Source organism: Schistocerca serialis, chromosome 1 (assembly GCF_023864345.2).
Source record: "Schistocerca serialis cubense isolate TAMUIC-IGC-003099 chromosome 1, iqSchSeri2.2, whole genome shotgun sequence".
Taxonomy (NCBI): Eukaryota; Metazoa; Arthropoda; class Insecta; order Orthoptera; family Acrididae; genus Schistocerca; species Schistocerca serialis.
This window is the reverse complement of record NC_064638.1, coordinates 850,949,303-850,971,168: the sequence shown is the minus strand read 5'-3', so window position 1 is coordinate 850,971,168 and position 21,866 is coordinate 850,949,303. Positions and strand designations below refer to the sequence as shown.

General features: G+C 42.0%; 1 protein-coding gene across 1 annotated transcript in view; it reads right to left on the bottom strand.

Moving 5' to 3' along the window:
• Positions 1–264: 264 nt before the first annotated feature.
• Positions 265–21,866, bottom strand: part of LOC126485225 (transmembrane protein 17-like) — a 51,290-nt gene continuing 29,688 nt past the window's right edge. The window contains exons 3-4 of the mRNA XM_050108860.1: positions 2,125–2,238; positions 265–1,726 (exon numbers count right to left, since the gene is read on the bottom strand). Coding sequence (XP_049964817.1) covers positions 1,484–1,726; positions 2,125–2,238 — 357 coding nt within the window. The 3' untranslated portion in view covers positions 265–1,483. The remainder of the gene's footprint in view (positions 1,727–2,124; positions 2,239–21,866) is intronic.

Sequence of the window (21,866 nt, the reverse complement as noted above, 5' to 3'; positions counted from 1 at the left end):
TTAGTGGGAAACGAGCATGCCCAATCAGTCAGAGATACCCAAAGAAATGGCCTGCAGTTTTTGTCTGTTATGGAAGTCCACTCATATGGCCAGCTACTCACGAGTCACAGACATTATGTTGATGAAATGAGACCATGGTAACCAGTCCATGCAAAAGATAACGTGCACGAATACTCTAATGATCAATACTAATGAGGATAGGTAGCAGCTCTCCGTAAATACGAGGGCTATGCCGAAAGTTTTTAGCAAAATGTGTGAAAAAAATTTATTTGCAAAAAAATGTTTACAACTTTTCAAAATACTCTCCATTAGCATGTATACATTTTTCCATTCTCTGAAACCACTTAGAAAATGTGTCAGTCCAAGCTTCTTTTGGGATGTCACTTAGTGCACTCTCGTACGCTGCTATGGCCTCTTCATTTGATGAAAACCGCTGCCCTCGAATTTTTTCCTTAGTCTTAGAGAACAGAAAGAAGTCACAGGGGGTCAGGTCAGGTGAATAGGGGGGATGGGGTAACACTCGCACTTTTTCCTTCGCCAGAAAGTCCATTGTTCTGGCACCCCTGTGTGCAGATGCATTGTCGTGATGCAGCAGAAGGTGCCCACTCTTAGACTTTAGATGCTGTGACTTCCATGTGGCGATGACTTTTGGAAGACAATCATTCACATACCATTCAGCATTGACTGTACGACGCATGTCCAAGGTCACAGAGGTGAGATGCCCGATCTTTGTGAAAAAAGTTGCCACCATCTTTTTTCCAGAGCTCCGACTTCGTCGAACTTTTGTGGGTGGTTCCTCCCCTGGAAAGCACCACACAGAAGACTGTCTCTTCGTTTCAGGGTCATAATGTTAGACCCACGTTTCATCACCTGTAACGATATTGTAGGTGTCTTGGGACTTCTCTCCACTGAATTTTTCATATGATTGCTCAGCCACTGACAGGCACATATAGAAGACAATCACACTCTCACAATTAAATTTTTGGCCATAGCCTTTGTCACAAAACAAGAGCACACACACACACACACACACACACACACACACACACACACACACACACACACATATTCACATAATCATTCATACACAACTAATGCATGACTGCTGTCTCCAGCCGCTGTGTCAATAGTCTCAGAATCAGCTCCAAACAAACCACTCCTCACATCTCCCTGCCTCTCATCAGCAGCACTGACTGCAAGCTGAGGGGAGTGGCAGAAAGGGGAGAAGCAGGAATAATGAAGGAGTGGGGAAGCGGCCCACGTACTTAACCGTGCCCAGCCAGCGATGATGTATGACAAATCAGTGAACAAACCATTTCCTCTACTGAGAGAAAAACGAGATTTTTCCAGTTTTTTTTTTTTTTTTTTCCAAATTTCCCTGACACTTTTGAAATTCCCTGATTTCCAGAACTTGGGGCAGCCCTGTGAATACATCTGTGAAATAATGAGTCCTTCTGTAATGTTGAGTAAGAGTAATTCTTTATTAATCATCCTTCTGCTGTGTAGAAAGTAGTACACGCAAACGAGACTGCTCAGCATGGATCTTTGAAGAATGGCGTAGTGCAAAAAAGCCAGTCAGTAACTGAATAATTAATAAAAGTACAGAAAATGACTGGACTATTTGCTCCAGTGGTTGTAGCATAATGTTCTGATTAAGCAACAAAAACAGCTGGAGAGGAAGCTGTGGAACCAGTGACAGCAACCAGAATCCAGCCAGTTCAGGTACCTGCACATAAAACATGTGATTGATGGCGTAATTTGTTGCAGGAGAAAAGACACATTACAAGTAGCTCATTCACGACTAGGTAATTTTACACATTTCAACATAGCAAACATTCAATAAAACAAGTTCACAACAATGTTTTCTTCATTGTTAAATTCATTGGTAGCATTACCTGTCATACCAACTGTGATAAAACTAAACAGCTCTCCTTCTAATGAAGAGATTTAGATCTGACTACCTGTACATTATTATGAGAGTTCTTGAACAGTTTCCCTCCAGTCTCTCAAATAATTACAGCTCATTATTTCAGTTTACTCAGGTTTAATATTGATAAAGATCTAAAATTCTCTCTCTCAAAGTCCATTAAAAGGAAAACCAATGCTCAAAAGATTCTGTCTTACCTTGTCTGATAGGTTACCAATGTACCCAAGGTACAGTCTAAGACATTCATTAACCGCCGCTGTCAGAAGAACTGTAGAAACGAGGAACCGATATAAAACAGTAAGGCACCCATACTGTAAACAAATTAATATGTCACTTATTTGTGTTTACATACACTACCAGTAATTACTTCTAATCAGCTAGCTTGGTAGTATTCTGTTTGTTAGGTACTTATTCTATAGTTTAGTCTCTTGATAATATCTAGAATACATTATTGTTTGTGTAACATTCCATTACACAGGGGAAGCAGTTAACCTTTGCATCTCAAATAACTTTTGCCTATATGAATAGTGACTAGGGTCTTTAAAAAAAAAAAAAAAAAAAAAAGGACCAATGTGTTTCCACAACTTCACGATATTCAGATATTATGAAAGGGAAAGTTGCTACTCACCATATAGCGGAGATGCTGAGTCGCAGATAGGCACAACAAAAAGACTGTCAACATAAAGCTGTGTTTGCAGAAACTTCATTGCAGTTACAAGAGTTGAAGGGCATCTAAGAGTTTTTATTTCTTCCCTCTGAAGTGTAATTCTCTTTCCATATTACTCATTAGCAGTCGAGATGGGGGAGAAACAGGATTGTAGTTGGCACTGATGTTATTCAATGTCTACATCGAACAGACAATAAAAGAAACCAAGGAGTAGTATGGAAAGAACTACACTACAGAGAGAAGAAATAAAAACTCTGAGATTTGCTAACGACATTGTAATTCTGTCACACGGCAAAGGTTTTGGAAGAGTAGTTGGATGGAAATGATCGTTTCTACAAAAAACGTGCTGCGAAACATGGATGATAAGCAGTTAAAACAAGAAGAAGCATTTAAAATCTGACTCTTCAGTAGAATGCTGAAGATTAGATGGGTAGATCAAAGAACTATTAACTAGAAATGGGTCAGTTTATACAACAAATCCTGAGGCGTAAAATATAGTCAACTTGGTAATGGAGGGAAGAGTCTTTTTTGATTATTCATTTACTTGGCATAGTACTTCATGGTTCTTGAAATTAGTTTATAACACTATCACTGCACCATTTTGCTATGTCAGCATATGTATAACACTCGATTTTGGTGTTCGCGTGCAGTATAATGTTATCCTCTGGGAGGATTTTTACAGATTTAACTGTGAAATGTCTAAAGGATTTTGCTTGTTGCTGTTGTCTTCAGTCCAGATACTGGTTTGATGCAGCTCTCCACGCTACTCTATCCTGTGCAAGGTTCTTCATCTCCCAGTACCTACTGCAACCTACATCCTTCTGAATCTGTGTAGTGTATTCATCTCGTGGTCTCCCTCTGGGATTTTTTCCCTCCACGCTGCCCTCCAATACTAAATTCGTGATCCCTTGATGCCTCAGAATATGCCTTACCAACCGATCCCTTCTTCTAGTCAAGTTGTGCCACAAATTTCTGTTCTCTATAATTCTATTCAATACCTCCTCATTAGTTATGTGATCTACCCACCTAATCTTCAGCATTCTTCTGTAGCACCACATTTCAAAAGCTTCTATTCTCTTCTTGTCTAGACTATTTATCGTCCATGTTTCACTTCCATACATCGCTACACTCCATACAAATACTTTCAGAAACGACTTCCTGACAAATAAATAAATACTCGATGTTAACAAATTTCTCTTCTTCAGAAACGCTTTCCTTGCCATTGCCTGTCTACATTTTATATCCTCTCTACTTCGACCATCATCAGTTATTTTGCTCCCCAAATAGCAATACTCCTTTACTACTTAAAGTGTCTCATTTCCTAACCGAATTCCCTCAGCATCACCCGACTTAATTCGACTACATTCCATTATCCTCGTTTTGCTTTTGTTGATGTTCATCTTATATCCTCCTTTCAAGACACTGTCCATTCCGTACAACTGCTCCTCCAAGTCCTTTGACAGAATTACAATGTCTTCGGCGAACCTCAAAGTTTTTATTTCTTCTCCATGGATTTTAATTCCTACTCCAAATTTTCCTTTTGTTTCCTTTACTGTTTGCTCAATATACAGATTGAATAAGATCGAGGAGAGGCTACAACCCTGTCTCACTCCCTTCCCAACCACTGCTTCCCTTTCGTGGCCCTCAATTCTTATAACTGCCATCTGGTTTCTGTACAAATTGTAAATAGCCTTTCGATCCCTGTATTTTACCCCTGCCACCTTCAGAATTTGAAAGAGAGTATTCCAGTCGACATTGTCAAAAGCTTTCTCTAAGTCTACAAATGCTAGAAACATAGGTTTGCCTTCCCTTAATCTATTTTCTAAGATAAGTCGTAGGGTCAGTATTGCCTCACGTGTTCCAACATTTCTACGGAATCCAAATTTATCTTCCCCGAGGTCGGCTTCTACCAGTTTTTCCATTCGTCTATAAAGAATTCGTGTTAGTATTTTGCAGCCGTGATTTATTAAGCTGATAGTTCGGAAATTTTCACATCTGTCAACACCTGCTTTCTTTGGGATTGGAATTATTACATTCTTCTTGAAGTCTGAGGGTATTTCGCCTGTCTCATACATCTTGCTCACCAGGTGGTAGAGTTTTGTTAGGCCTGGCTCTCCCAAGGCTGTCAGTAGTTCTAATGGAATGTTGTCTACTCCCGGGGGCCTTCTTTTAACTTAGATCTTTCAGTGCTTTGTCAGACTCTTCACACAGTATCATATCTCCCATTTCATCTTCATCTACATTCTCTTCCATTTCTGTGATATTGTCCTCAAGAACATCGCCCTTGTATAGACCCTCTATATACTCCTTCCACCTTTCGGCTTTCCCTTCTTTGCTTAGAACTGGGTTTTCATCTGAGCTCTTGATATTGACAAGTGGTTCACTTTCCTCCAAAGGTCTCTTTAATTTTTCTATAGGCAGCATCTACCCTACCCCTAGTGAGATAAGCCTCTACATCCTTAAATTTGTCCTCTAGCCATCCCTGCTTAGCCATTTTGCACTTCCTGTTGACCTCATTTTTGAGAAGTTTGTATTCCTTTTTGCCTGCTTCATTTACTGCATTTTTATATTTTCTCCTTTCACCAATTAAATTCAATATCTCTTCTGTTACACAAGGATTTGTATTAGCCCTTGTCTTTTTACCTACTTGATTCTCTGCTACCTTCACTATTTCGTCTCTCACAGCTACACATTCATCTTCTACTGTATTTCTTTCCCCAACTCTTGTGAATCGTTCCCTAATGCTCTCCCTGAAGCTCTCTACAACCTCTGGTTATTTCACTTTATCCAGGTCCCATCTCCTCAAATTCTCACCTTTTTGCAGTTTCTTCAGTTTTAATCTATGGTTCATAACCAAAACTGGTTCCTGAATCTCTGTCTTACCATTATATAATCTATTTGAAACCTGTCAGTATCTCCAGGCTTCTTCCATGTATGCAACCTTCTTTTATGATTCTTGAACGAAGTGATAGCTATGATTAAGTTACACTCTGTGCAAAATTCTACCAGGCGGCTTCCTCTTTCATTTCTTCCCCTCAATCCATATTCACCTACTACATTTCCTTCTCTCCCTTTTCCGACTATCAAATTCCAGTCACCCATGACTATTCAATTTTTGTCTCCCTTCACTATCTGAATAGTTTCTTTTATCTCATCGTACATTTCAATCAATCTCTTCGTCATCTCCGGAGCTAGTGGGCATATAAACTTTTACTACTGTGGTAGGCGTGGGCTTCCTACCTATCTTGGCCACACACAATGATACGTTCACTATGCTGTTTGTAGTAGGTTACCTGCATTCCTATTTTCCTCTTCATTATTAAACCTACTCCTGCATTACCCCTATTTGATTTTGTATTTATAACCCTGTATTCACCTGACCAGAAGTCTTGTTCCTCCTGCCACCGAACTTCACTAATTCCCACTATATCTAACTTTAACCTATCCATTTCCCTTTTCAAATTTTCTAACCTACCTCCACGATTAAGGGATCTGACATTCCAAGCTCCGATCCATAGAATGCCAGCTTTCTTTCTCCTGATAACAACGTCCTCCTGATTAGTCCCCACCCGGAGATCCGAATGGGGGACTATTTTACCTCCGGAATATTTTACCCAAGAGGACGTCATCATCATTTATCCATACAGTAAAGCTGCATGCCCTCGGGAAAAATTACGGCCGTAGTTTCCCCTTGCTTTCAGCTGTTTGCAGTACCAGCACAGCAAGGCCGTTTTGGTTAGTGTTACAAGGCCAGATCAGTCAATCATCCAGACTGTTGCCTGCAACTACTGAAAAGCCTGCTGCCCCTCTTCAGGAACCACACGTTTGTCTGGCCTCTCAACAGATACGCCTCCGTTGTGGTTGCACCTACAGTACGGCTATCTGTATCGCTGAGGCACGCAAGCCTCACCACCAGTGGTTCATGGGGGGGGGGGGGGGGGGGGGGGGATTTTGCTTATCGGATTTGAAATTAAAGTTATGTAAAACATAGGAAGTATCAGATCCCAGATCCAATTTAGATAATGTTTTAACTAATCAAATTTACTCAAATGAAATGGAATATGGTCGCCAGCCTAATTAGGCATGGAAACATTAAACATTTCTTTTAAAGAAAAAGTAAATAGTTTTGGTGGAAAAACACCACCTATACTCCTATACTCCTTTCTTACGGAAGTGCAATGAACCCTATCGCAAGCAGGAAAATGTTATGGTGGATAAAAGCAGTTTTGTAAGATATTCAAGTTTTCACAAACACAAATGACACTTTTAACATTCATCAACAGTAAATACTTTGCCAAACCTCAGTAATTTCATCATCACAGCAATTGCAATTCATTACTAAACTAGAAAAGGGCATGAGTCTAGTCTTATTTCATCAGATGCTTTCTACACAGCAAAAAATTTAATTAAAATTCACTTGCATTAAGATTCACACATTCCTTACTATGCAATGTTTTAACTGTTTTGTGAATAAGGGCACTCATAGTAGCTTTACCTTCAGTAATAGAAACAGTAAGTAGGCGGCTCCCAATCTGATATTACACTTTTTATCACACAATGTGCACAAAACTCAACATAAACTTCAAAATATTCATTAATCAAGTAACTTTATGCATTTTGAAAAACTTACAATGGGGGCTCTTAATTTCGACTGCTATTATAAAGCAAACTGGACACACTTTTCTGAAGCAAATTAAAACCAGTAAACTTTGATAGCACTCTTTCATAAATTTGATTCACCATATATGCTTTTTCAACAGTTAATACAGCAGATAATTTTACCAGGTATTGTATTTCAAATCTACCTTTGAAAACATTTATTTTAACTAACTCAACATGTCTTGTTAACTGTTCGTTATCAGCACAATCATTTCCTTTCATAGCCATAATTTAAGCAAGTAATCTTTAAAACCACAAAACTTTAAACTGAAGCAATTCAATTACTAGGGAGGCTTTCATAAAAGCAACACTTACTTCCTCCCTCAACTTCAACATAATCCGCAGTAATTTTAGGTAACTTTTTGCACTCAATTTCAAGCAAAAGTAATCAAACACTTGTTTTTGATTATCAGTTCTCATACTCAGGGCACTCAGAAATCATTGATCAAAATGAGAGGATCCTAAGTTGTATTATGATAGGAAACATTTCAAGGTAGGTACATGAATTTACCATGAGTTACCTTATATTTTCACATACTAAATAAGCTGATCCAACACTTTACAAAAGTTAGACTTCTCCTCTCTGCTTACATGATTGCGCAATGGTGGCTGCGAGTACATGACGACAGGTGGACTTCCTGTTGGAAGTAATATGCTCTGTTATTTTCTTCTTGGCAACAATCATAAGCTTTTATGGTATTTTCCAACAACAGAGCAATGTATTAGAGCCATTCATCCACCCGAGGCTTTTCCATAATATTTCCGAGCACTGAAAGCCTCACTCGGCTCCTGCACAAAGCACCTTCCAATTGCTAGCTGCCGACTGTACTGTTGCTAGTCTCCGAATGACTATCGTTCCACCTTTTCCCTTGCACCAACCACATTTTGCGTGTGCTAACTCACTTTAGTTTCAGGGGAGAAGCTCACCAAGTTTTCATTTATACAATTCAAAAGTCTTAAGTGTGACTCAGCACATACTTTGTTGTATATTCATACCTTTTACAAAATCCTTCCATTTACACATATTAATAAATCAACAAAAAATACATATACTTAAAGTCATCCTCCGCCAAATGATGCAAAGTGTTCTAACAGTGAAGAGGAAACATAGTGCATGTCTTTCTACATCTTTACAGCATATCAAAGATTACATACCAAAGAAAACATACTTTATATAAAGCATAATTAATCAGAAAAAAATATTTAGGATCTTAACTATGGTGTTACAAGTTGACATATATACCCAAGCAGGTGGGTAAAACTAAGATGAATAACAATAATGATCCTATAATGCTAGTTACAAAGCAACAAACATGGTAGAAAGATAAAATAAATTATTACAAGAAACCTCCTTTCTTTAAGGGGCCATTCGCCACGCGTATCTAGGACAACTGGTGACCAGTCAAAATTTAAATCTCTTTCACTCTGTGGCTACAGACATGAAGAATAGACTGCATTCTACACCTTGAGCTATATCTGCTAAAACATTGCATAGTTCAAATGAAAAATGCATATACAGTTAAAACACTGACATTGAGTTAGAAAGTGATGCACCATCAGTGGTTCGTTACAGTAAGAGCAAAGGGTCACACTGTCACCACTTTAACATATGAGAATGGCTGAAATGACCGTGCCCAATACACACACTAATTAAAATTATGCCCCTACGATACGACACACGAGGGAAAGTTTCCCAAGTTTGCCTTTACTAGGCTGAGATATAGGGATTACAGTCAGTGGCTTCACACCAATGTGTATGAAATGTGTTCCCCTTCCAGGAACAATTGCAAGTATGGAGGAGAAAACATTAGCCATCAGGACACAGATTCTACATCATCTGAATGTGAACGGAATGTGGTCCTGGAACAGAGGAACACGGTGACAAAAAAGTGTGCTCTAGCTGCTTCGCAGCAAGAACAATAATATAGTACTCACGATTTTGAGACTTGAGAGATATCTCCTGGGCCTCCACCACTCACTTCCAAGGTAGAAGGGCAGGATAGTAATGGGACGATTTTGAAACCTATGCAAAGTGCAGTCCCAAAGTGTTGGACATATCAAACAAGGTCCACTACAACATTGTTAACAATGTGTTTTGGAAGATAGATCTTTTTCCAGCAACATAATGAAGTTTATCCCCAAAGACAGAAGAGGAAGTATAACTTACTTTTACTTTTTCGTGTCCGGAAGCTACAATTTGTTTGCCCAGTATTGGGCAATCTCCAATGCTTCTTCTTTAGCCAGCCATAGATCTTTGAGGGTGCATCTGTGGAGGCAAGCAGGGCATTGTAGAAGATGTTCCGTGTCCTGTCGAGTGCCGCAGTCGCATTTGTTGTCATTTTCGTCCAACAAACCCCATTTGATCAGATTAGATTTCACAGGAGCCACCCCAGTTCTGATGCAGTTAAGCATTCTCCAGGTTTTCCTATCACCAAAAACGCCGCTTGGTGGGTCCTCTCTTAGTGGATAGTAGATGGGGGGCTCATCTAAGGCGCAACTTAGGAAACGGCGTCTGGATTTAAGTCTTCTGGGGCCACACTCTAGGCCAAATATTGAGTGATGGGCATCAAAGGTTTGCTTTAGCTTCTCGGTATGTTCATGGGCTTTCCTACGTGAGTCAGGGTTTGTGAAACCTGCGGCCCTGTGAAGATTTTCTATGGGGGTTGGTTCCATGCAGCCTGTCACTATCCTGCATGTTTCATTCAAGCTAATATCTACCTTTTTTACGTGGGCGGATCTGCACCATACCGGGCAGGCATATTCGGCAGTTGAGAAGCACAAAGCTCTTGGGCTGAAATTCTGACCACGGTAGGTTTGGCACCCGATTTGCTATTGGACAGCTTTCTTATTAGGGAATTTTGCGCTTCTACTTTTTTGCATGTTTTTTCACAATGATATTTGTATGTTAATGTTCTGCCCAGCACGACGCCATGGTAGGTGGGAGTATCTGTGTGTTCTAGTAGCGTCCCATCCCACGTAACATTGAGCCTGTACTTTGCCTGCCTCGAGTTCAGATGGAATGCACTCACTTGAGTTTTGGAGGGATTGGGTTTTAGAGAATTCTTTTTGTAGTAGGTTGACATTGTAGAAAGGGCTGTTTCTAGTTTCTCCTAGTATAACAATAACGAGAAGCAACAATAGAGATCCAAGAGGCATTCAGTGACAGAGAGGATAACATTTGTGAAATACTCTACCTGGTTACCACTGCTGGGGAATTTTTGATTGTCAAAGGTATCTAGTAAGGAGTAGAGCTTCCAGTCAGGTTTCAGAAGCTGATGCACTGTTTTGCACATGGATTGTACATGGTTCAGGAAGCAAATTATGCACACAGAATGGTCACTCAGGTAAACTATGTAATCAAAAGTATATGCACACCCCCAAAAACAAATGTTTTTCATATTAGGCACATTGTGCTACCACCTACTGCCAGATACTCCATATCAGCGACCTCAGTAGTCTAATAGACATTGTGAGAGAACAGAATGGGGTGCTTTGCAGAACTCGCAAACTTCAAATGTGATCAGGTGATTGGGTGTCACTTGTGTTATACGTTTTTATGTGAGATTTCCTCACTCCCAAACATCCCTAGGTCTACTTTTTCTGATGCGATAGTGAAATGGAAATGTGAAGGGACACATACAGCACAAAAGCACACAGGCCGATCTCGTCTGTTGACTAACAGAGACCGCCGACAGTTGAAGGGGTTGTAATGTGTAATAGGCAGACATCTATCCACACTATCACACAGGAATACCAAACTGCATCAGGATCCACTGCAAGTACTATGAGAGGCAGCTACACGGGTAACAGGGGTTGTGTGGCGTGGACTGGGTGTTTTTTTTAGGTTAGATGGCCTCTGGCAAGTACAGAAAGGACAACAGCCTCAAAGGGTGCGGGGCAAAATCAGGACATGCAGGGACCAAGCAGCAATCGGTATTGTAACTGTAAACTGTCGAAGCTGCGTTGGTAAAGTACCGGAACTTCAAGTGCTGATAGAAAGCACCAAAGCTGAAATTGTTATAAGTACAGAAAGCTGGCTGAAGCCAGAGATAAATTCTGCCGAAATTTTTACAAAAGCACAGACGGTGTTTAGAAAGGATAGATTGCATGCACCCAATGGTGGCATGTTTGTCACTGTTAGTAGTAGTTTATCGTGTAGTGAAGTAGAAGTGGATAGTTCCTGTGAATTCTTATGGATGGAGGTTATACTCAATAACCGAGCTAGGTTAATAATTGGCTCCTTTTACCGACCTCCCGCCTCAGCAGCATTAGTGGCAGAACAACTGACAGAAAATCTGGAATACATTTCACATAAATTTCCTCAGCATGTAATAGTCTTAGGTGGAGATTTCAATTTACCAGATATAGACTGGTACACTCAGATGTTTAGGACGGGTGGTAGGGACAGAGCATCGAGTGACATTATACTGAGTGCACTGTCCGAAAGTTACCTCGAGCAATTAAACAGGAATCCGATTCATGGAGATGTCTTGGACCTACTGATAACAAACAGACCCTAACTTTTCGAATCTGTAAGCGCAGATCATAAGGTCGTTGCAGTATCCCTGAATATGGAAGTAAATAGGAATATGGAAGTAAATAGGAATATAAAAAAAAAGGTTTATCTGTTTAGCACAAGTAATAGGAGGCAGATTTCAGACTACCTAACGGATCAAAATGAAAATTTCTGTTCCGACACTGACAATGTTGAGTGTTTATGGAAAAAGTTCAAGGCAATCGTAAAATGCGTTTTAGACAGGTACGTACCAAGTAAAACTGTGAGGGGCGGGAAAAACCCACCGTGGTTCAACAACAAAGTTAGGAAACTACTGCAAAAGCAAAGAGAGCTTCACTGCAAATTTAAACGCAGCCAAAACCTCTCAGACAAACAGGAGCTAAACGATGTCAAAGTTAGCGTAAGGAGGCCTATGCTTGAAGTGTTCAGTGAATTCAGAAGTAAAACTCTACGTACTGGCTTGGCAGAAAATCCTAGGAAGTTCTGGTCTTACGTTAAATCAGTAAGTGGATCGAAACAGCATATCCAGACACTCTGGGATGATAATGGCATTGAAACAGAGGATGACACGTGTAAAGCTGAAATACTAAACACTTTTTTCCAAAGCTGTTTCACAGAGGAAGACCGCACTGCAGTTCCTTCTCTAAATCCTCGCACAAACGAAAAAATGGCTGACATCAAAATAAGTGTCCAAGGTATAGAAAAGCAACTGAAATCACTCAACAGAGGAGAGTCCACTGGACCTGACGGGATGCCAATTCGATTCTACACATAGTATGCGAAAGAACTTGGCCCCCTTATAACAGCCGTGTACCGCAAGTCTCTACAGGAACGGAAGGTTCCAAATGATTGGAAAAAGACCAAAGGTAGTTCCAGTTTTCAAGAAGGGTCGTCGAGCAGATGCGCAGAACTATAGGCCTATATCTCTGACAAAGATCTGTCGTAGAGTTTTAGAACATGTTTTTTGCTCACGTATCGTCATTTCTGGAAACCCAGAATCTACTATGTAGGAATCAACATGGATTCCAGAAACAGCGATCGTGTGAGACCCAACTCGCTTTATTTGTTCATGAGACCCTGAAAATATTAGATACAGGCTCACAGGTAGATGCCATTTTCCTTGACTTCCGGAAGGCATTTGATACAGTTCCACACGGTCGCCTGATAAACAAAGTAAGAGCCTACGGAATATCAGACCAGCTGTGTGTCTGGATTGAAGAGTTTTTCGCAAACAGAACACAGCATGTTGTTCTCAACGGAGAGACGTCTACATACGTTAAGTAACCTCTGGCGTGCCATAGGGGAGTGTTATGGGACCATTGCTTTTCATAATATATATAAATAACATCGTAGATAGTGTCGGAAGTTCCACGCAGCTTCTCGCGGATGATGCTGTAGTATACAGAGAAGTTGTAGCATAAGAAAATTTCAGCGAAAGATCTGCAGCGGATAGGCACTTTGAGCAGGGAGTGGCAACTGACCCTTAACATAGACAAATGTAATGTATTGTGAATACATAGAAAGAAGGATCCTTTATTGTATTATTATATGATAGCGGAACAAACACTGATAGCAGTTACTTCTGTAAAATATCTGGGAGTATGCATATGGAACGATTTGAAGTGGAATGATCATATAAAATTAATTGTTGGTAAGGTGGGTGCCGGGTTGAGATTCATTGGGAGAGTCCTTAGAAAATGTAGTCCATCAACAAAGGAGGTGGCTTACAAAACATTCGTTCGACCTATACTTGAGTATTGTTCATCAGTGTGGGATCTGTACCAGGTCGGGTTGACAGAGGAGATAGAGAAGATCCAAAGAAGAACGGCATGTTTCGTCACAGGGTTATTTGGTAAGCGTGATAGCGTTATGGAGATGTTTAGCAAACTCCAGTGGCAGACTCTGCAAGAGAGGCGCTCTGCATCACGGTGTAGTTTGCTGTCCAGGTTTTGAGAGGGTGCGTTTCTGGGTGAGGTATCGAATATATTGCTTCCCCCTACTTATACCTCACGAGGAGATCACGAATGTAAAATTAGAGAGATTCGAGTGCACACGGAGGCTTTCCGGCAGTCGTTCTTCCCATGAACCATACGCGACTGGAACAGGAAAGGGAGGTAATGACAGTGGCATGTAGGGTGCCCTCCGCCACACACCGTTGTGTGGCTTGCGGAGTATAAATGTAGATGTAGAGTTAGACAGAAGGTGAGAAAACTTGGATTTCATGGTCGAGCAGCTGTTCATACGCCACACAGCATGCCAGTAAATGCCAAACAATGCCTCACTTGGTGTAAGGAGCATAAACATTGGATGACTGAACAGTGAAATAATGTTGTGTGGAGTGACGAATCACGGTACACAATATGGCGATCCGATGGCACGGTGTGGGTATGGTGAATGCCCAGTGAACATCATCTGCCAGCATGTGTAGTGCCAACAGTAAAATTCGGAGGCAGTGGTGTTATGGTGTGGTCGTGTTTTTCATGGAGGGGGCTTGCACCCCTTGTTTTACATGGCCCTACCACAGCACCGGTCTACATTCATGTTTTAGGCACATTCTTACTTCCCACTGTTGAAGAGCAATTCAGGGATGGCGACTGCATTTTTCAACATGATCGAACACCTGTTCATAATGCACGGCCTGTGGCAGAGTGGTTACATGACAGTAACATCCCTGTAATGGACTGGCCTGCACAGAGTCCTGGCCTGAATCCAATAGAACACCTTTGGGGTGTTTTGGAACGCCGACTTCGTGCCAGGCCTCACCGACCAACTTCTCCTCACTGCAGCACTCCGTGAAGAATGGGTTGCCATTTCCCAAGAAACCTTCCAGCACCTGATTGAACATATGTCTCAGCACCTGATTGAACATATGTCTCCGAGAGTGGAAGCTGTCATCAAGGCCAAAGGTGGACCAACACTGTATTGAATTCCAGCATTGTTGATGGAGGGTGCCACGAACTTTTAAGTCATTTTCACACAGGTGTCTGGATACGTTTGATCACATAGTGTGTGTGTCCAAGACGACAGACTTCTTCTCTACACGGTAAACTAGCTATCTACTGCAGATGGAGAGGTCCAGGTGTGACAATGAATAATGTGTGGAATCTGAAAGAAATGTGGGTTCACCTATAGTAAGGGAAGTCATATTAATCTGCTCTAGATCATCTGCCAGGAGTGTGTCCCTTGCACTGGCTCTTGGAGAGCCGCAAATAGGATGGTGGCCATTGCAATTGCTGAGCAGGAAGACTGGTGTTGGGAGCTGACCAGTAAGCTGTAGTATTTCCACTCTGTTATGAACAATTGAGAGGAGTGCACAGTTGACGCAGAGAAAAAATTTTATCCTGGGAAGGGAAATACAAACAACAAACAAAAAACCTTCTCAGGAGGAAGGTCATAGCAACAGTAAGTGAAACCTTTTCCCTCACCCAGATATCCTGCATAGCCCACTTAAATTTCAGAGGGCATTTGTGCAGCACAGTCTCCTCTGCAGTTAATGCAGTGACAGAAAGGAAATGTGCAATCTCCCTCATGTGTGTGTCTACCACAATGTATGAGTTTGGCTGCATCTTAACAGGACTTGCAAGCATGACTGAAACACCGACACTGGTAGAAATGCATGACGATGTGTGACAGGTTGAAGTGGTCTTGGGGCCATATTTTTGTTTCTTACACGCATATAACAGCTAGGGACCATGAATGTAAAAGCAACTGAAATTCAGTGGTATGTGATCTGATGCTGCATACATTCAACTGGAAGATAACCAAATTTAAGGATGTCAGGTGACAGTAGGGTTAGTGATCAACCTTGCAGCTTTGGACAGCTCAATTCTATATGCACTGGAATACAGGTTTCAGGAGGAGGAGGAGGATTCTGTTCCATTATTTCTTCAGAAGTGGAGCTTCCCCAGTCGATTAGTTGTCTTTAAGGTTTAGGATCAGTAGACGATTTGTGTCGGTGAAGTGGAGATTGACCGAACAAGGTTAGGGCACAGCGCTGAAGTTGAAGAGGATTTCCGAGTTGGGGAATGCAAGGAACAATTCCTCTTGCATTTGTTAGATGACGACCTGGACGTTGGTACAAGAGATAAACAATAAACTTTCTTGACAGTATTCTCTGTTCAATTTTTGGTATTCTATATGTGTCACATGAGACTTCTCTGTGTGGGTGAAGATTTGATAAATTGTTGTGGAGGTACAGTAGTAACAGACAAGGATGCTACTTTAGAGCTCGAGGACTTTAGAATCCTGAATAGGCAGTAGCAGGTCTGTGTAGACATATTCACTTTGATTGTGGTGTAGCCACAAAAGTGCTGTTAGTGCAAGATGGTGATATGTAACCCTTTCAGATGGCAAACATTTTCCAAGCACCAGTAAATGAAACCTTTTCCCGTGCACAGACATCCTGTATAGCAAGTACAGAGGGCATTCGTGGCAGCATGGCCTCCTGTGCAGTTAATGCAGTGAGAGACAGGGGATGTGCAGTCTCCCTCCTCTGTATCTCTGCCACAATGTATGAGTTTGACTGCATCTTAAGAGGACTTACAAGTATGACTTAAACACTGACACTGGTAGCAATGCATCAGATTGAGTATGTAGGGTCCTAGTAATGGCATAGCCCTAGCCTTATCTTCAGCAGAAGCTGTATCCCATTAAATGTCAGGAATGGGGCATGAGTAAGCACCACTGGACCGGCAACTGTGTCCACTCCTTGCTGAAAAATGAATGGTTTTACATGAACAGAACTCTTAACCTTATTCGGTGCGTGTCACAAGTAGCACAATGCCACTGGAATATTTGTAATTTTCTTGATTTCTTTCTATTTTCATTTGTTAAACGGAGGCAGAGAGGATGGGATTGGTGTGCTCATTGTAATTTGAGAGCCCCCCTAGAGTGACAGTGTGTCTCTGATGGTTAGCTCTCTCCTTCTGGTGGTTTCCCACATAGAGAGAGTAACCCATCTTGGGTAACTGTTGACACCTCAGGTTACACCTGCCCAATTCCAGACAGAGCAACAATTTGCAACTGGAAAGGTATCATGTCAAGCTATTACCTCTCCCTGGGCCTGGCCTATACCAGGATGTATGTGCGATCCCTACCTGTTGACCCAGGTGCTGGGAATTACGTATTACCTAATCACCCTTTACGCGTAAAATGCATTAGCTGGCCCTTTGGAAACGTAGACTGTAATAACTAGCACACAATACTTAAAAATGTGTACCAAGATGAGAAAGTGAGTTGCAGCAGCTGGGTGTACAGATTATGTATCAAAGAAGGCAATGGCAATATTATTGTTCCTCACACAATCCAAATCAAATCAAATCAAATGCGCTCCTGAGGAGAAACACATGGCATAAAAATCTAATTTTATTGGTAACTGGAGAAGCAAGCATGTGCAGAATATCACAATACACGTTTTGGAAAAGTCTGTGTCAAATAAATTCCAAGAATGTTCATGTACCCAAAAACAAACTCAAGTGACAGTATACATTTGACACAATACAAGAAATGGAAATGACTGTCACATAAGATGTGACACAAGATGAGACATCGCTCCACTAATTTGAACCTAAGATGAAGAGAAAATTATGTGGCATACATGAACTTGTTCAAAAACAGCGAACCAAATGTGCATCATTTTCAGGAAACATTTAAGGTTTCCGCAATTTACATGAAGACAGCCTTAAAGAGACTAGCTCTGCTGAGGCATGTTTCTAGACTCTGTCAGGAGATATTCAGTGTTCTGAATAAGAAACTAAAGGAAATGAATACTTTTGGATTAAAGGAGAACATTCCTCAAAAAGCACACGTTTTGAGTTGTTAACAGGCACACACACAAAGAGAAAAAACTTGCTAGTTTTCACAGTAATCTCCTCTCTCTCTCACATTCACACTCCCACTCACACACACACACACACCTCCATAGTGCCGACTGGATGCACAATACTGCATTTTGACAGGTGGACTAGGTTGTTGCAGTTGGGGGTTGTGTCGAGTGGAGGGGAGAGGGGTAGGGGGAGGGAGGTGGGAGGTGGCGAGAGGGACTAGGGGTGAGTGACTAGTGGCTCAGCAGGAGGCAGTTTGCCAGCTAGGAATGAGAGAGGGTGGGAGGGATGGCAGGAGCATGGGCTAGGCATGTGATGCACAGTTGTCGGAGCCAGTGGGGAGAGACGCATGCTAAATGTCATGTCGGTTTTAATTTGGGAAGTGCTGACAGGACAGAAGGGGAAATATTGAGTGGAAGGTGTGGATGCAGTGGGTAACTGGAAATTGAGGCCAAGACAATTACAGGAGCAAAGAATGTGTTGCAAGTATAACTCCCATCTACATAGTTCAGAAAAGGCTGGGAGTGGAGGTGGCATAGGGGTGGGATAGAATGTTGTGTAGGATGGATGGGCGATCGAACACCACTTTAGGATGGGTGGGAAGGGTTTGGGGTGGGATGTCCCTCATTTCAGGGACTGATGAGAGGTAACCAAAGCCCTGATGAAGGATACTAAGTTGTTCCAGTGCACGGTGATAGTTGTTGACTTGAGGGTGCTCCTCTGTAGTTTATTTTTGGGAATGGCGGGAAGATTGGGAATGTGCGAGGATATGGCACAGGAAATATGTCTGCGGACTAGGTCAACTGCATAGTGCCTCTCTGTGAAGGCCTTTGCGAGACCTTCAACACACTGGGCAGGTGAGTTCCCATCACTGCAGATAAGATGACTGTGGGTGCCCATGATCTATGGTAGGGATTTTTTTGTGCGGAAGAAATGACAGCTGAAATGTATGAAGTGTTGGTGGTTAGTTGATTTAACACAAACAAAGGTGTGGATGGAGCCATCAGACATTGAGGTCCACATCGAGGAAAGTCGCGCACAGGATGGGGCAGAAGGTATTGAAGTTGTGAAGGGATGAGGATAGGGCATCTTGGTTTTGAGTCATTATTGCTTCACAACCTCAACACCTTCTCTACCACCCACTTCATTTGATCCCCCTCAACCCAACATGCCACCTTCCCTGATGTACCTTCAACCTCTTTGATGGTTCCATCCAAACCTCTGACCACATAAACCCACTATCCACCAACAGCTACTATCTTTCGACATCTGCCATCCCTTTCACACCAACCCCCCCCCCCCCTCTCTCCATACAGCCTAGCCACTCATCGACAACATATCTGCAGTAACAAGAATCCCCTTGCTCAGCATGCTGCAGATCTCATGAAAGTCTTCACAGACAGTCACTACTACCTCATCCACAAACAAATTTCCTGTGCCATATCCTCACACTCTCCCAATCTACCGACCATTCCCAAGAATAAACTACACAGGAGCTTTCCCAAGTCACCCAGTATGATACTGGACTAGAAGTACTGAACCACATCCTTCATCATGTCCTGAAATGGGATACATCCTACACAAGATCCTTCCCACTCTTTCCTGAAGTGGTGTTCCATCGCCCACCCAACCTACACAACATCCTAGTCCACCACTATGCTATCTGCCGTCCGAACCACGAACCAGTTACCACAGAAATCATATCCCTCTGGAATGAGAAGGTGCAAGGCCTGTCCAATCCACAGATACAGCACTTTCTACTCCAGTCCTGTCACAGGCTTATCCTACCACTTTTGAGGCCAGGCCACCTGTGAAAGCAACCACGTCATATACCAACTTTGCTGCACAACACTGCACAGCCTTTTAATTAGGTATGACTATCATTCAGCTGTCCATTGAATGGCCACTGCATAACTGTTGCTAAGAACAAAGTTGACCATCCAGTGGCACAACATGTAGCTATGTATAACATACTCTCTTTCAATGGCTGCTTCACAACACAGACCATCTGGATCCTTCCCTGCACCTCTAAGCTACAGAGATGGGAGTTCTCCTTGTAACACATCCTTCGCTCCTGCAATCGTCCTGGTCTCAAACTCCAGTAAACCACTGTACCCACACACTCCACTCAACATTTTCCCCTTCCTCCATCCCATTACCCTATCCCAGATTCATGTCCTGACATCACCTTCAGCATGCGCCACTCCCCATCAGCTCCGACAACTTTGCATCACGTGCCTAGCTGGTGCTCCTGCCGTCCTTTCCTCCCTCATTCATAGCTGGTAGGCTTGTTGCCTCCCACCGAGCTGCTATCCCCTCACTCCAACCCCTCTTCCTGCCTCTCATCATGCGTGTTTAATTCAAAAGTATTCATGTTATATCACATATTCTATCACAATTTTTCTACAAAGTGGAAGATGTATTGTCTGACTGTCAGGCAGAGAACAAATGAAATCTATCATCACAAAAGGAAGGCTTCATTTAATTATTATTAGTGTCAGAATGCTACACTACTTAGTCGTGAGACAACATTCATACAGATTTTAAAAAATAAAATATAATATCACCACTATAGCTGAATTCCATAACTGTTAATGTATAGGCCTACAAGAAGTGTGCTTAGAAAAACCACACGATTCTCATTAGCTTCTACAGCTAAATAATTTATATTTTACAGTTTTGTTATTCTACATGACTATTCTTCCCCATGAACCATGGACCTTGCCGTTGGTGGGGAGGCTTGCGTACCTCAGCGATACAGATGGCCGTACCGTAGGTGCAACCACAACAGAGGGGTATCTGTTGAGAGGCCAGACAAAAAATGGCTCTGAGCACTATGGGACATAACATCTGTGGTCATCAGTCCCCTAGAACTTAGAACTACTTAAACCTAACTAACCTAAGGACATCACACACATCCATGCCCGAGGCAGGATTCGAACCTGCGACCGTAGCTGTCCCGCGGTTCCGGACTGAGCGCCTGAACCGCTAGACCACCGCATGGCCAGACAATCGTGTGGTTCCTGAAGAGGGGCAGCAGCCTTTTCAGTAGTTACAGGGGCAACAGTCTGGATGATTGACTGACCTGGCCTTGCAACATTAACCAAAACGGCCTTGCTGTGCTGGTACTGCGAACGGCTGAAAGCAAGGGGAAACTACGGCCGTAATTTTTCCCGAGGGCATGCAGCTTTACTGTATGGATAAATGACGATGGCATCCTCTTGGGTAAAATATTCTGGAGGTAAAATAGTCCCCCATTCGGATCTCTGGGCGGGGACTACTCAGGAGGACGTCATTATCAGGAAAAAGAAAACTGGCATTCTACGGATCGGAGCGTGGAATGTCAGATCCCTTAACTGGGCAGGTAGATTAGAAAATTTGAAAAGGGAAATGGATAGGTTAAAGTTAGATATAGTGGGAATTAGTGAAGTTCGGTGGCAGGAGGAACAAGACTTTTGGTCAGGTGAATACAGGGTTATAAACACAAAATCAAATACGGGTAATGCAGGAGTAGATTTAATAATGAATAAAAAAATAGGAGTGCGAGTAAGCTACTACAAACAGCATAGTGAACGCATTATTGTGGCCAAGATAGACACAAAGCCCACGCCTACTACAGTAGTACAAGTTTATATGCCAACTATCTCTGCAGATGATGAAGAAATTGATGAAATGTATGATGAGATAAAAGAAATTATTCAGGTAGTGAAGGGAGACGAAAATTTAATAATCATGGGTGACTGGAATTCGAGAGTAGGAAAAGGGAGAGAAGGAAACGTAGTAGGTGAATATGGATTGGGGCTAAGAAATGAAAGAGGAAGCCGCCTGGTAGAGTTTTGCACAGAGCATAACTTAATCATAGCTAACACCTGGTTCAAGAATCATGAAAGAAGGTTGTATACATGGAAGAATCCTGGAGATACTAGAAGGTATCGGATAGATTATATAATGATAAGACAGAGATTTAGGAACCAGGTCTTAAATTGTAAGACATTTCCAGGGGCAGATGTGGAATCTGACCACAATCTATTGGTTATGAACTGTAGATTAAAACTGAAGAAACTGCAAAAAGGTGGGAATTTAAGGAGATGGGACCTGGATAAACTGAAAGAACCAGAGGTTTTACAGAGTTTCAGGGAGAGCATAAGGGAACAATTAACAGGAATGGGGGAAAGAAGTACAGCAGAAAAGGAATGGGTAGCTCTGAGGGATGACGTAGTGAAGGCAGCAGAGGATTAAGTAGGTAAAAAGACGAGGGCTAGTAGAACTCCTTGG